Below are 14,324 nucleotides of genomic sequence, written 5' to 3' on the forward strand. Positions count from 1 at the left end.
TGACTAGGTGAGAGGGAATAGGTTCCTAAAAATGCTTCTGTTTAGTAAGCGTGGATAAATTGGACTCCCTTCACATCGTGACAACTGCCTGAATAACCAATGAGGGTTTTGGCGAGGGGTGTGCCTTGTGCACCATGTGTCACGGAACCCAACACCTGCCGATTAATGCAACGAGCTTTCATATGCATGTCCTGATCTGGTATAAAAGACTTTCGAGCAACCTACGGTGTTAGTGCATCTAGTCCCTGGCCGGTCAGCGGACGTTCTGGGACTGTGCTCCAAGCCCCTGTTGCTGCTACACGTCGGTGTAGTCCCCTGCAGCAGTAGCAGTAGAGACAGTAGCAGCCCACTCCTCCTGTCCCAGCTGTACGCTACCAACATGAAGACTTTCATTCTAGCTGCTTTGGTCTTCTGTATTTTCCTCCTGGCACAGGTACGGAGGATCCCTTACGTACAGCCCAAGTAAGCGCAGTACTATACACCCACTTTAAACTTTCAACTTAAGAAGATAACAGTGTTTACATGACTACAAAAATAGACATTAAAGACAGCTATTTATTATAGCAACATCATGGGCAATGAACAAATCAGAGGTTCATATATACAATTTTACTGCAGTGGTATAAATAATAAGAACCAATAATATGTTGTTCTCGTAAACTTTATTCAAACTGGGAACCTATACTCAGTTGTTGCAATTTTTATGCAGTTTAGAAAATATATCATCTGTCCATTTGCTGAGTATTTCCTTCTTATATTCTCTCTCTAGTGGAAGTCCATCCACTTGGGCTGGACGGTAGAGCGACGGTCTCGCTTCAAGCTGCTCAGCGTTCAGTCCCGGACGGTCCAAGTGGTTGGGCACCATTTCCTCGACCCATTCCAAATCCTTATTCTGTCCCCATCCAAGAGCTATATAGTCATAATTCCTTGGCGCTTTTCCCTGATAATTCCCTCCTCTCTCTCTCTGTTTATCTAAATAGTGTTCATTAGTTAAAATGAATATATGTCCTGCAAACTATACATTCATACTCTTTGAACATATAAAAATGATCACTACGATATTTGGAGATAAAACAGATTTGTGCTGAAAAGAATGTTTCGCTATTGCATACACTTCCGAAGATCACATACAGAAGTCGTAAATCACAGGAAGTATGTTTTGCAGGAATATTTTAAATTTAAGGCAATTATATTTTTATGACTTAGCATTTAAAGAACCCTCCAATATATTCTGACTTCTAATATAACTAAAAGTTTTTAGTGTGACGACAACAACAATAAAACACTTTTTCCGCCAAATGTTTTATTTGATGGCCTCTATGTGTTTTACAACGTTACCATAGAGTTTTTATTTTTTTATCTTCTCAAGTTATTTCCTTGTGATCAAACTCTAGCGTGTGTAGTTCAGGGGCGATGGCCACACAGATTTTTCATATATATTTTCCGAGAAATGTCTTCAAAAAGGAACACAAGCATTTCTTACATAGGTCTCACGACTTCCAACATTTTTGTACAGTCAGTGTGGTCAAGCGGTTAAGGAGCCAGGTACGCCAAGGTGCACAGAGCTCCTGGCTTCCTGGGTTCGAATCCTTCTGGAGTGAGGAGTTTTCAGTTGCATACTGACTTGGAGACCATTCAAGCTTCTTCGCATATATACATACATACATATATATATATATATATATATATATATATATATATATATATATATATATATTTATATATATATATATATATATATATATATATATATATATATAGAGAGAGAGAGAGAGAGAGAGAGAGAGAGAGAGAGAGAGAGAGAGAGAGAGAGAGAGAGAGAGAGAGAGAGAGAGAGAGAGAGATAATACCAAAGTATTTCAATCTACAGGAACAGGTGCATGGAAAAACTGTTGAAAATCGTCAGGAGGTAAATGATCAAGACCTGCTGACTCAGAGAAGAAGAAACACTGGTACTGACAAACATGGCGGGAAAAGTGTTGGTCACGGCAGAATTGATGAAGTAAGAACAGGTCACCGAGACCAGAATGGAGGAAAATCAGTTCCTTCCAAGATAAAAAAAGCTGACACTGTTAAGAAATCGTTAAAACATCGAACTAAAAAACAGGAAACGAGTTTTCGTACCCAGAATGGACAAAAGCGTCATGATGGGCAGAAGAGGAAAAGTTCTATCAAAAGGAAAGGAGAAAAACGTCGAGGGAGCAAGAAAGGCATAAAGAATAGTGTAGATCAACCCAGCAGGAGTAAGAAAACAACTAGTCGCACCAAGAGCGGAAAGAATAATCGCGGAGGCAAGAATAAGGATAAACTCCAACGTGGCAAACATCGGCGGCAGAAGAAGAAAGATGGTCGCGTCAAGAATGGCAAAAAGGTTTTCACTGTCAAGGAGGCTGCTAAGGGACGCGACAAGTCTAATAAAGAAGTTCCCACTGCCAAAAAGATCGTTAAGGGACGTAAAGTCACTTCAGAGAAAAAACAAAAGAAGAAATCAAGAAAAAATTTAAAAAAGTCAAAACCCAAAAACCGTAAGACAGGCGGCCGTAAACAAAAAAAAAATAAAAAGACAATGAAAACAAACTCAAAAAAAACAAAACCCACCAAAAATCAAAGAAGGAAGCCAGCGTCAAATAAACAAAAGAAGGTGATGAATGGGAAAAGAGCAAAGAAAGTTAAAGGCATAAAAGTAAAGGGGGATAAATACAAAAAGAAGCAAAACAAAACTAATAAGATCCAAATGAAACATAACAAAAAAACAAAGAAAAACCGTAAAAAAAACAGTAAGGACAAACGCAAGAAACACAAAAATACCAAGAAGAATAAACCCAAAGTTAAAAGCAGCAAGAACTCTAATAAAAACAATAAAAAGCCCAAGAAAAGTAAAGCCAAGGCGGGTAAGAAAGGTGACGAGCCGGCAGTAAAGGAGGAAGGGAAGCAGTCTGACGGGAGGAAAGGTTATCCAGCTTCAGGTGAGAGTCATGGTGGCGATATTGACTCTAAAATAAAGTGCAAACCTCATAAAAAGTGTACTCAAGCCGGCGGGAAGTGCCAGAAGAAAAAGACCTGCAACACCAAAGTTGCCGGTGTCAAGTGCAAGGGGAAGTCGTGCGAGTGTTGCCTCTCATGTAAGTGTCTATTTGTTTTCAATGTTTGTTTGTTCATTTTGTTGAAATGGAAGGAGCAGGAAGTTATTAGCCTGACAGTTGCTTATGACTATCAAACGTTTGCCTCTTCATTTTGTGCCTGGTGTATCAATCCATCTATCCATCATCTCTCCACAATATGTGAGATAGTAATATGATCTCGCAAAGATGATATTACTTTTTAAATTAGCAACTTGGGATTAGAGCTGTTAACTTTTTCTGTATGTCTTAACTATTAGTCTAGTACTTGAAAGTGAAAGTTGCTCAAGATTTATTTGTTGTAAGTTTACTTTACTTTTCACAGTTACATATAATGACTGATGTCTGTTCTATGGAGAGATACAAAACCTGCTCAAAAATATATTTTAAGTCTGTAACTTTAATACATCTGAAATATACATCGGTGTCAAACGAGATATATTAGAGGCAATTTAGGTTAAGTGACAAAATTTGAAACAAATGTTGAAAAAAATATTAAATAGATAATTATAATGTCCCGTTTGCTGGACTCTCTACTATAATAAGTAATTGTGACTGTATTTGATTTTTGAAGTTATTTGACGTCACTACCACTATTTCTCCTTCCGGAAGTAACATACTGAGCAAGACCCGACTCTAGTATTGTCTGATTCAGGTCTCTTAAACTCTCCTCTGAGCTCAGCGCTCTTACTTCTGACAACAATGTTGTAGTAAATTACTCTGGACATTCTCCAGCAGTTTATTGTGCTCGTAGAGACGAGCTGACCCCGAGCTGAATATTGTTGAGCCAGTCATTCATTTGCTTCCGCTCTACTTGTCACTGTTGCTACTTTATGTTTAATTTTTATTTTCGTTCTTCTTACCACTAATGCAGCCATATGTTTGACTTTTTGACAACAATAGAGTTTTTCCTGTTGTTCTCAGCGTATACTTCTCTGGACCGCCTGCTGTTTACTGGAGATCTGTTGAGGCCTATTACTATTTATCATTAAATCCTCTGCTGTTACTGTGATGTAATATTGTGCATTGACCACGTCTATCACAGGGTATTCAAAACGAACCTGCATATGTATTTACGATTCTATTAGCTTTCCCGGACAATGCTCTTTTATATAAAGGGGCTGTATATCAATGAGCAGGTTCATACGGAGTAGATAGGCTAAAAATTTATATTCTGGAATAATGTCCAATTATATTATTAAAATTGCCATCACTTTTTGTACTGCAATTGTTTGTGGCTTTTCACATAATGCTCCGAATCTTAAAAATTTCAGTTTAGCTCTAGATAAAACAATAATAATATATTTAAAGAGTGGTTAAATTTATATGAAAGCCTATATTGAGATCCTCAAATAATTATATTATTTAATATTATAGTGCATAAATTTATAATAATTATCTTTCAAATAGCTTGTGCAATGAGCCCAAAAAAGAAGTGTACGATATACAAGGGCGTGTGCAAGAAGAAGTGTGGGTCGACTGAGCGCCAGATAGCCAAGGGATGCTCCAAGAAGAAGTGCGTCTGCTGTGCCAAGGCTTGCAAGCCATTGAGCGCCTGCAATGTTCTCGGTGGCTACTGTGTCTCCAGTAAGAAGCTCTGTACAGGATTGATAAACAAAAAGGGCTGCAAGGGAAACAAATGTCTCTGCTGTTATCCAGGTAAGACATCCTTTACCATCACTTAAGCACATACTTGTACATCTAGGAACGAATTTACATAACATATTTGCACTTATAGTTGCTGTTAGGAATCCAGATCTCAGTAACTGGTATTAACCTCATTAGCAACCTCGGAAGACCATGCACAACTGCCAGAGTTCCGGCAGCTTCTGAAAGTACTCTTATAGGCAATCTTTATACATCATTCATTTGATTCCAGAAATTCCAAGAACGCTGGTACATATCAATTCAAAATGTAGCTATTTTGTACAAGATGCAGGCAACTATATTCTGAATCTAAAGCAACAAGTTTTGCTGTTTTATCAAAGTTCTTAATTATATGTGTATGTGTGTGTGTGTGTGTGTGTGTGTGTGTGTGTGTGTGTGTGTGTGTGTGTGTGCGCGCGTACTCACCTATTTGTGCTTGCGGAGGTTGGGCTCTGACTCTTTGGTATGTGTATGTATGTGTGTGTGTGTGTGCACTCACCTAGTTGTACTCACTTAGTTGTGCTTGCTGGGTTGAGCTCTGGCTCTTTGGTCCCCTCCTCTCAACCGTAAATAATCTGATGTACAGATTCCTAAGCCTACTGGGCTCTATTATATCTACTTTTGAAACTGTGTATGGAGTCAACCTCCACCACATCACTGCCTAATGCATTCCACTTGTTTACTACTCTGACACTAAAAAAGTTCTTTCTAACATAACTTTTGGCTCATTTGGGTACTCAGTCTCTACCTGTGTCTCCGTGTTCGCGTACCACCCGTGTTAAAAAGTTTATTCTTATCTCCCCATTTCAACTCCTCTGAGAATTTTGTAGGTAGTGATCATGTCTCCCCTTACTCTTCTGTTTTCCAGTGTCGTGAGGGCCATCTCACTCAGCCTTTACTCGTAACTCATGATTCTTAGTTCTGAGACTAGCCTAGTGGTATACCTCTGAACTTTTTCCAGTTTTGTCTTGTGCTAGACAAGGTACGGGCTCCGAGCTGGGGCAGCATACTCCAGGATTGGTCTTACATATGCGGGAGTACAATGTTTTGAATGATGCCGTACACAAGTTCCTGAAGGCTGTTCTGATGTTAGCCAGCCTAGCGTATGCTGCAGATGTAATTCTTTTTATGTGGGCTTCAGGAAACAGGTTTGGTGTGATATCAACTCCTACATCTTTCTCTCTGTCCGTTTCTTGAAGTACTTCATCTCCCATTCGGTATCCTGTGTCTGGCCTCCTGTTTCCATCGCCTAGTTTCATTACCTTGCATTTACTCGGTTGAACTTTAGAAGCCATTTGTTGGACTATTCATTCAGTCTGTCTAGGTCATCTTGTAGCCTCCTACTATCATTCTTTATTTTAATCCTTCTCATAATCACCAGCAAACAATAAGAGGAAGGATTCTATACCCTCTGGGAGATCATTTACATATATCAGAAACAGTATAGGTTCATGGACTGAACCCTGCAGTATGAATATGCAGACTGAATATGAATATGCATCCAAAAATATGCAGTCTGCCCACTCCTCTCTTTCTTGCCTGATTTTTGTTGTCTGGTCGTAGAATTCAACTAATCCTGTGAGGCAGGACTTGCCATCCCTGAAACCATGTTGATGCTGTGCTTCAAAGTTCTTTCGCTCCAGATGTTCCACAAGCTTTTTTCGCACAATCTTCTTCATTAGTTCAACAAAGAGCAAAACAAATTATTAAATTATTACATAGCGACATGGGGCCTGTATCCCCGACCAGTACAACAACATTTCCATCATTTCCTTCTTCAACTTTGCCGAGATAACACGTACAGTTAACTAACTGGTTAGCTCTTCTCTCTCTCTCTCTCTCTCTCTCTCTCTCTCTCTCTCTCTCTCTCTCTCTCTCTCTCTCTCTCTCTCTCTCTCTCTCTCTCTCTATCTCTCTCTCTCTCTCTCTCTCTCTCTCTCTCTCTCTCTCTCTCTCTCTCTCTCTCTCTCTCTCTCTCTCTCTCTCTCTCTCTCACATTTTGTTTTTAACTAAGACTAGGGTTCAATACGGTTGTCAATTGATGGGAAGCCTTAGGACGACGGGCTGGATAATGAGTTATTTTTAACACTTAAGTGGTATAATTTTTTAATAACATTTAATAACAAATATGTTATTTGTTTTTAACTAAGACTAGGGTTCATTACGGTTGTCAATTGATGGGAAGCCTTAGGACGACGGGCTGGATAATGAGTTATTTTTAACACTTAAGTGGTATAATTTTTTAATAACATTTAATAACAAATATCTATAGATTCGACTGCTTCCAAATTATAGAAAATTCATAATATTTATGTATTTTATTTTAAATATATTTATTTCAAGATTTGTAACTATGTCCTAAAATACAGTTTACATTTGTAATTTCTTTACACATAGTAAATAACTTTTAATATTTCTTTGCAATTACAGCGTTGCCGCCCCAGCCTACAGGAACAAGCACATATACGACAACTTCTGTTCTTACACCGTCGACGCCTAGTTCAAGCATTAGTACGCTGAACATGACCACTTCATCGAACACATCTACTTCTACCTCGAGCTCAACATCTACTACTTCCTCGAATACGACATCAACATCTTCCAGCACGATACCTAGCATATCAGGCACGACATCTACATCTACGTTGAGCTCAACATCAACGACTACGACAATAACGACATCGTCTACTACATCTGGTACGACATCGTCTACTACGTCTGGCACGTCATCTTCTACTACGTCAGGCACGACGTCGTCTACAACGTCTGGCACGACATCGTCTACTACGTCCGTCACGACTTCGTCTACTACGTCTGGCACGACATCATCTACTACGTCTGGCACGACATCAACTACTACGTCTGGCACGACATCATCTACTACGTCTGGCACGACATCATCTACTACGTCTGGCACGACATCGTCAACTACGTCTAGCACGACATCAACAACCACATCAACAACGACGTCGAGTACGACATCTACTACTACATCCAGTACGACATCTACTACTACATCCAGTACGACATCTACTACTACATCCAGTACGACATCTACTACTACATCCAGTACGACATCTACTACTACATCCAGTACGACATCTACTACTACATCCAGTACGACATCTACTACTACATCCAGTACGACATCTACTACTACATCCAGTACGACATCTACTACTACATCCAGTACGACATCTACTACTACATCCAGTACGACGTCTACTACTACATCCAGTACGACATCTACTACTACATCCAGTACGACATCTACTACTACATCCAGTACGACATCTACTACTACATCCAGTACGACAACTACAACGACATCGACCACATCAACTACCACATCGACCACGTCATCTACTAGCACGTCGACCACTACATCAACATCAACATCGACTACATCTACCACTACGCTGAGTACGACATCAACTTCGGCAACGAGCACCACCGCGACCAACCTACTAGCCGTGCTCACAAATCTACTCTCACTCTTGCAGACCTCCAATATCGCAATTGCTACCATTCAAACCCTTCTGAATCAACTAATAAACCTTTTAGTCTCTCTCGGCCTCGGAAGGAGGAGGAGGAGAAGGAAGCGCAGTGCGGAGACCGCCATCATTGATAACATTAGGACGACCTTTAGCAACGGTGCCACTGCACTCATGCGCGAAGACGAACTCGCTCTGTTAAAGATGATAGCGGAAGTCATGGATTCCATGACACAAGTGGAAGCCATTGATGCTTCCATAAAACGTGGGTCCTTGGCATACTCTCCAGAGCTCGTTAATTCTATAAATAATACCATTTCCTCCGGCCATGATACTCTAAGAAATCTGACAGCTCAAAGTCAAAACGTAAGAGGAAAAATAAGGAGTGTGTACGACCAAATTGGTAAAAACGGGGGGACGACAAGTGACATCCCGGAAGTAGTGACGTACAGCTTGATGCCGCTTTCGACGTCAATTGGGACTACTTCTTCAACTACTATATCGACCACGTCATCTACTAGTACATCTACAACGACATCAGCTACTACGTCTGGCACGAAATCGTCTACTACGCCTGGCACGACATTGTCTACTACGTCAAGCACGACAGTGTCAACTACGTCTGGTACGACAAGGTCTACTACGTCTGGTACGACAATATCTACTACGTCTGGTACGACAATATCTACTACGTCTGGTACGACATTGTCTACCACTACAGTTGTACCAACCACTCCAGCAACAACCACTACTGACACAGCTGCAACAACCACCACTGACACAGCTGCAACAACCACCACTACTGACACACCTGCAACAACCACCACTGACACAGCTGCAACAACCACCACTGACACAGCTGCAACAACCACTACTGACACAGCTGCAACAACCACCACTGACACAGCTGCAACAACTACTACTGACACAGCTGCAACAACCACCACTGACACAGCTGCAACAACCACCACTGACACAGCTGCCACAACCATCACTGACACAGCTGCCACAACCACCACTGACACAGCTGCAACAACCACCACTGACACAGCTGCAACAACTACCACTGTCACAGCTGCAACAACCACCACTGACACAGCTGCAACAACCACTACTGACACAGCTGCAACAACCACTACTGACACAGCTGCAACAACCACTACTGACACAGCTGCAACAACCACCACTGACACAGCTGCAACAACCACCACTGACACAGCTGCAACAACTACCACTGACACAGCTGCAACAACCACCACTGACACAGCTGCAACAACCACTACTGACACAGCAGCAACAACCACCACTGACACAGCAGCAACAACCACCACTGACACAGCTGCAACAACTACCACTGACACAGCTGCAACAACCACCACTGACACAACTGCAACCACCACCACTTAAACAGCTGAAACAACCACCACTTAAACAGCTGAAACAACCACCACTGACACAGCTGCAACCACCACCACTGACACAGCTGCAACCACCACCACTTAAACAGCTGCAACCACCACCACTGACACAGCTGCAACATCCACCACTGACACAGCTGCAACAACCACCACTGACACAGCCGCAACAACCACCACTGACACAGCTGCAACAACCACCACTGACACAGCAGCAACCACCACCACTGACACAGCTGCAACAACCACTACGGACACAGCTGCAACAACCACCACTGACACAGCTGCAACAACCACCACTGACACAGCTGCAACAACCACCACTGATACAGCTGCAACAACCACCACTGACACAGCAGCAACCACCACCACTGACACAGCTGCAACAACCACTACGGACACAGCTGCAACAACCACCACTGACACAGCTGCAACAACCACCACTGACACAGCTGCAACAACCACCACTGATACAGCTGCAACAACCACCACTGACACAGCTGCAACCACCACCACTTAAACAGCTGAAACAACCACCAATGACACAGCTGCAACAACCACCACTGACACAGCTGCAACAACCACCACTGACACAGCTGCAACAACCACCACTGGCACAGCTGCAACGACTGTGACAGGTTAAACAGCAAAGGCCGTGCCAAACGTCTCAACTCATCACAGTAAACCGTGCTTAGATGGTCACCTTAACAGTTGTTCATAGCCTATGGTTCTAAACTACAAATGAAATAGCGAATTGCTTCACAGGTAAAAATTAAGTCTTTAGTAACGCATACAACATGAAACGCAATGAGCTGGCTAATAGAAATACAATCGACCAGTGAACAGTATGTTAAAAAACAATGACATGCAACAGTCAAGAATGAAACAAGAGATCTGAACTAGACCAGGCTCGAAAATCTTGTTGGCTTCCCTAATAGTACGAATTGATTAAGTAAAATTATACATTTTAACAAATTTACATCAGATTTCAATAATTACAAACATTTTATATATACTTTTTTCTTACAAGAGATTGTTCCGAATCACAAGTTATTAGAACAAGTTATCCACAGAAACTTACAGACGAGACGTTATGCACATTTATTCACATACGAGACGTTATCCACAGAAATTCACAGACCAGACGTTATCCACAGAAACTCCCAAACCAGACGTTACCCACAGAAACTCCCAGACCAGACGTTATCCACAGAAACTCACAGATATGGCGTTATCCACAGAAACTCACGGACCAGACGTTATCCACAGAAACTCACAGACCAGACGTTATCAACAGAAACTCCCAGACCAGACGTTATCCACAGAAACTTACAGACCAGACGTTATCCTCAGAAACTCCAGACCAGACGTTATCCACAGAAACTCACAGACCAGACGTTATCCACAGAAACTCACAGACGAGACTTTGTCCAGTAGGAGGAAACCACTTCCACAGACAGTCACAGTAACGCCCCGTGTTGCTGCGCCAGAATGTGAGAGTTTACTTAATTTTGGGACGTGGATTCGAATGTTTGCCTGGCTATTGTTGCCTCCTGCAACACCCTGCAATTGCTTGCAACCGCACCTACACCAGTGCGGGCCACACTGCAAGAGGTCACTTTGGAGAAAATCACAACCACAGAACAAACAAACTAATACACCCCCTAGGCGTGAGCAAACACCAAGGTCTAGGTATTCCACGTGGAGATGAAGGCCAGAACGGTCTTGAGAAATCATCTTAAGGTAACCTCCCCCGAGTTGACAGTGTAACACTTCACAATCTCCATGAAACCAAACACAGAGAAAGATCGTTGTGAGATATACTCACATCGATCCGAGATTGGGTGATTACTGATCACCCAAAATTAATATGTGCATATAAACAGCACTTAATTAACCCGGGTTTTGTACTTACATTCAATTACATCATTGGTACTCCCTCGACGATGATCTAGGCGTCTCTAGACGTCACGGTAAGACTGCAGATTTCTTAGCGAGGGAGCCCAACACTTACATCCAAATGTTGAATCAAGCTCACACCTCCAGCTTTCAGATGAATTAATAAATCAAGGAGTAATCTGGCTATACCACGCGAGTTGGCCAACCATCTTGACACGATCATCAATGACTAGCGTAAATTATAACCCACTCAACACAGTCTCTTTGAATTCTTGTACATCGACCCACTTTGTGAGAAAAGAAGCTTTACACTACTTCCACTTCTCATTTCCCGTGTGGCTTTAGAACGCACGAACACGCACGCTGTTTTCAGGATGAGGTACCTCCTCACCTCTCCACCCCGACACCACAAACCTCCACGAGTTCTTCTACCTTTAAAATCTTTCACAATTCTTGTGACCTTCCAAAGTTGATTGTTAATAATGATGCTAAGACACCCATGTAACACTGAATATTACGAAGATGACTTAAGATTCGATACGAGAGTACACTGCTCTCCCTTGCCGGTTACTTAAGATTTCACCGATATCTCTGCTTTCTATGAAATCACACGTCTCTCTCTCTCTTTCACAGGTATTTCACACTGCTATAATTATCCATACAAATACCCGTGGTCTAGACGCTTCCTTGAACTGTTGCTGGTGTCAGAAATTCGTGTCTTCCTTAAAGATGTAGATAAATCCTTTGACACCTGTATCACCCAGTGATTCAGATTTGAAATAGTACTGGTGTTTATGTAAACTGTTCTCTGAGGACTTAGGACAAAGAGGCCTTGCTTCAGAGCTCGTTAGGCAATCATCCTCCTGGAGAGTCCTCGGGGGAATGAAACCCGGGGGTACTTCACGAACCCTCCAAGACTCCGTGACCTCATCACCCCGTCAGCTAATCACATGCATAGGTCTTTCCCGCGTTTTCCGTAAATTCATCTGATTGGCAGCGGAACCAGGGTGCCCAGTGACGTCATGTTTGCTTCAACAGCGGTACCCTTGACAAAGGGTACTGTAGCCCTGCATTCTCCATTGCAACGGATCTAGACGACCCACGTCAAAACTGTTGACCTCAGTGGACATCTTATATGAAGACGAATCCGTAGACACTCAACTTGACACACGCCTTGCAAACACTTATGCAAGCACAAATTTGTGCATTGAGATATCTATCACATTTAGAATCTCATAGATGACGTACGTTATCTACAAAAACTCCTAAATGAGACGTTGTCAACAGAAACTCAGAGGAGACGTTATCCACAAAAATTTACTCATGAGATGTTATCTAAAGAAACTCATACACGACACGATGTCCACAGAAAACTGACAGACGAGACGTTATCCACAGAACCTTCCGCTTAGTATAAAAGAGCTGAATATAATCTTCAGCTTAGTATTTATCATCTTAGTAGTCAACAATCTTTGCTCTCTTTAAAAAACTGCGAAAATGCATTAACTATAAATTTTCTTTATGCGTTTCTTATTTAATATATTGTTGCTAGTGTTTCCTTCCTACCAAGTTGCTTTAATCTTATATATCTGTATCGCTTTAATTTCCTTATATTTACAATGTTGTATGTTCACGGATGTCATTATTTCAGCTTTAGGTCGATATTCTCGAGTGATACACGAATCAATGATTCTAATCATTTCTGGACAAATAAAGTATCAAGTACAGATTGGATTTTTTCCATTGTCCTCCGATAACTTTACTAGTGAGTGTGTGTGTGTGTGTGTGTGTGTGTGTGTGTGTGTGTGTGTGTGTGTGTGTGGTGTGTGTGTGTGTGTATGCGCTGAGATTAGTGGACTCATCTGTCGTTATCTATTTTGTCAGACTTTTAATGGAAGTTACCTTCTTTTTCACTACTTGCTCACCTAATTTATTCCATTTTATTACGCCTTTAAGACTACAGCATTTCCTTGCATCCCTATGACCCTTTCGTGTCTCTAGCATCAACTCGTCCATTCTAGGCTATAAAAATCAAACAAATTCGGCTATTTCCTCTATAGAATCAGGAGAGGACACTGCGCCTTGTGTTTCAAGAACATTGAAGCGAGTGTACATGAAATTAATTTAAACTAACTGGTCCCAACACTTGGAAACTACAGGATTTGTTATAAAGATCTAGATAGGTTCGGGGGACAACAAATGATGCTGACCCTGCATTTCTAACCATCCGTCCTTTAATGAATAGACTCCCGACCAAATTATTCTCCGCATGTGTGTGTATGTGTATTCACCTAGTTGTTTTCACCTAGTTGTGCTTGCGGGGGTTGAGCTCTGCTCTTTCGGCCCGTCTCCCAACTGTCAATCAATCAACTATTACTAACTACTACCTCCCCCCCCCCACACACACACACCCAGGAAGCAGCCCATAACAGTTGTCTAACTCCCAGGTACCTATTTACTGCTAGGTAACAGGAGCATCAGGGTTATCTTGAGATGAGATGATTTCGGGGTTTTTTAGTGTCCCCGCGGCCCGGTCCTCGACCAGGCCTCCATCCCCAGGAAGCAGCTCGTGACAGCTGACTAACACCCAGGTACCTACTTTACTGCTAGGTAACAGGAGCATAGGGTGAAAGAAACTCTGCCCATTGTTTCTCGCCGGCGCCTGGGATCGAACCCAGGACCACAGGATCACAAGTCCAGCGTGCTGTCCGCTCGGCCGACCGGCTCCCTAAGGGTGGAGAAAATCATAG

General features: G+C 42.0%; 1 protein-coding gene across 1 annotated transcript; it reads left to right on the plus strand.

Annotated features, from left to right (window-relative positions):
* Positions 1 to 379: 379 nt before the first annotated feature.
* On the plus strand, positions 380 to 8,136 carry LOC123767451 (axoneme-associated protein mst101(2)). The gene is made up of 6 exons (XM_069334740.1): positions 380 to 433; positions 1,877 to 3,122; positions 4,530 to 4,778; positions 5,728 to 5,882; positions 7,384 to 7,578; positions 7,705 to 8,136. The coding sequence occupies exons 1-6, from the start codon at positions 380 to 382 to the stop codon at positions 8,134 to 8,136; spliced, it is 2,331 nt and encodes a 776-aa protein (XP_069190841.1).
* The last annotated feature ends 6,188 nt before the right edge of the window (positions 8,137 to 14,324 follow it).

Source organism: Procambarus clarkii, chromosome 32, assembly GCF_040958095.1.
Source record: "Procambarus clarkii isolate CNS0578487 chromosome 32, FALCON_Pclarkii_2.0, whole genome shotgun sequence".
Classification (NCBI taxonomy): Eukaryota; Metazoa; Arthropoda; class Malacostraca; order Decapoda; family Cambaridae; genus Procambarus; species Procambarus clarkii.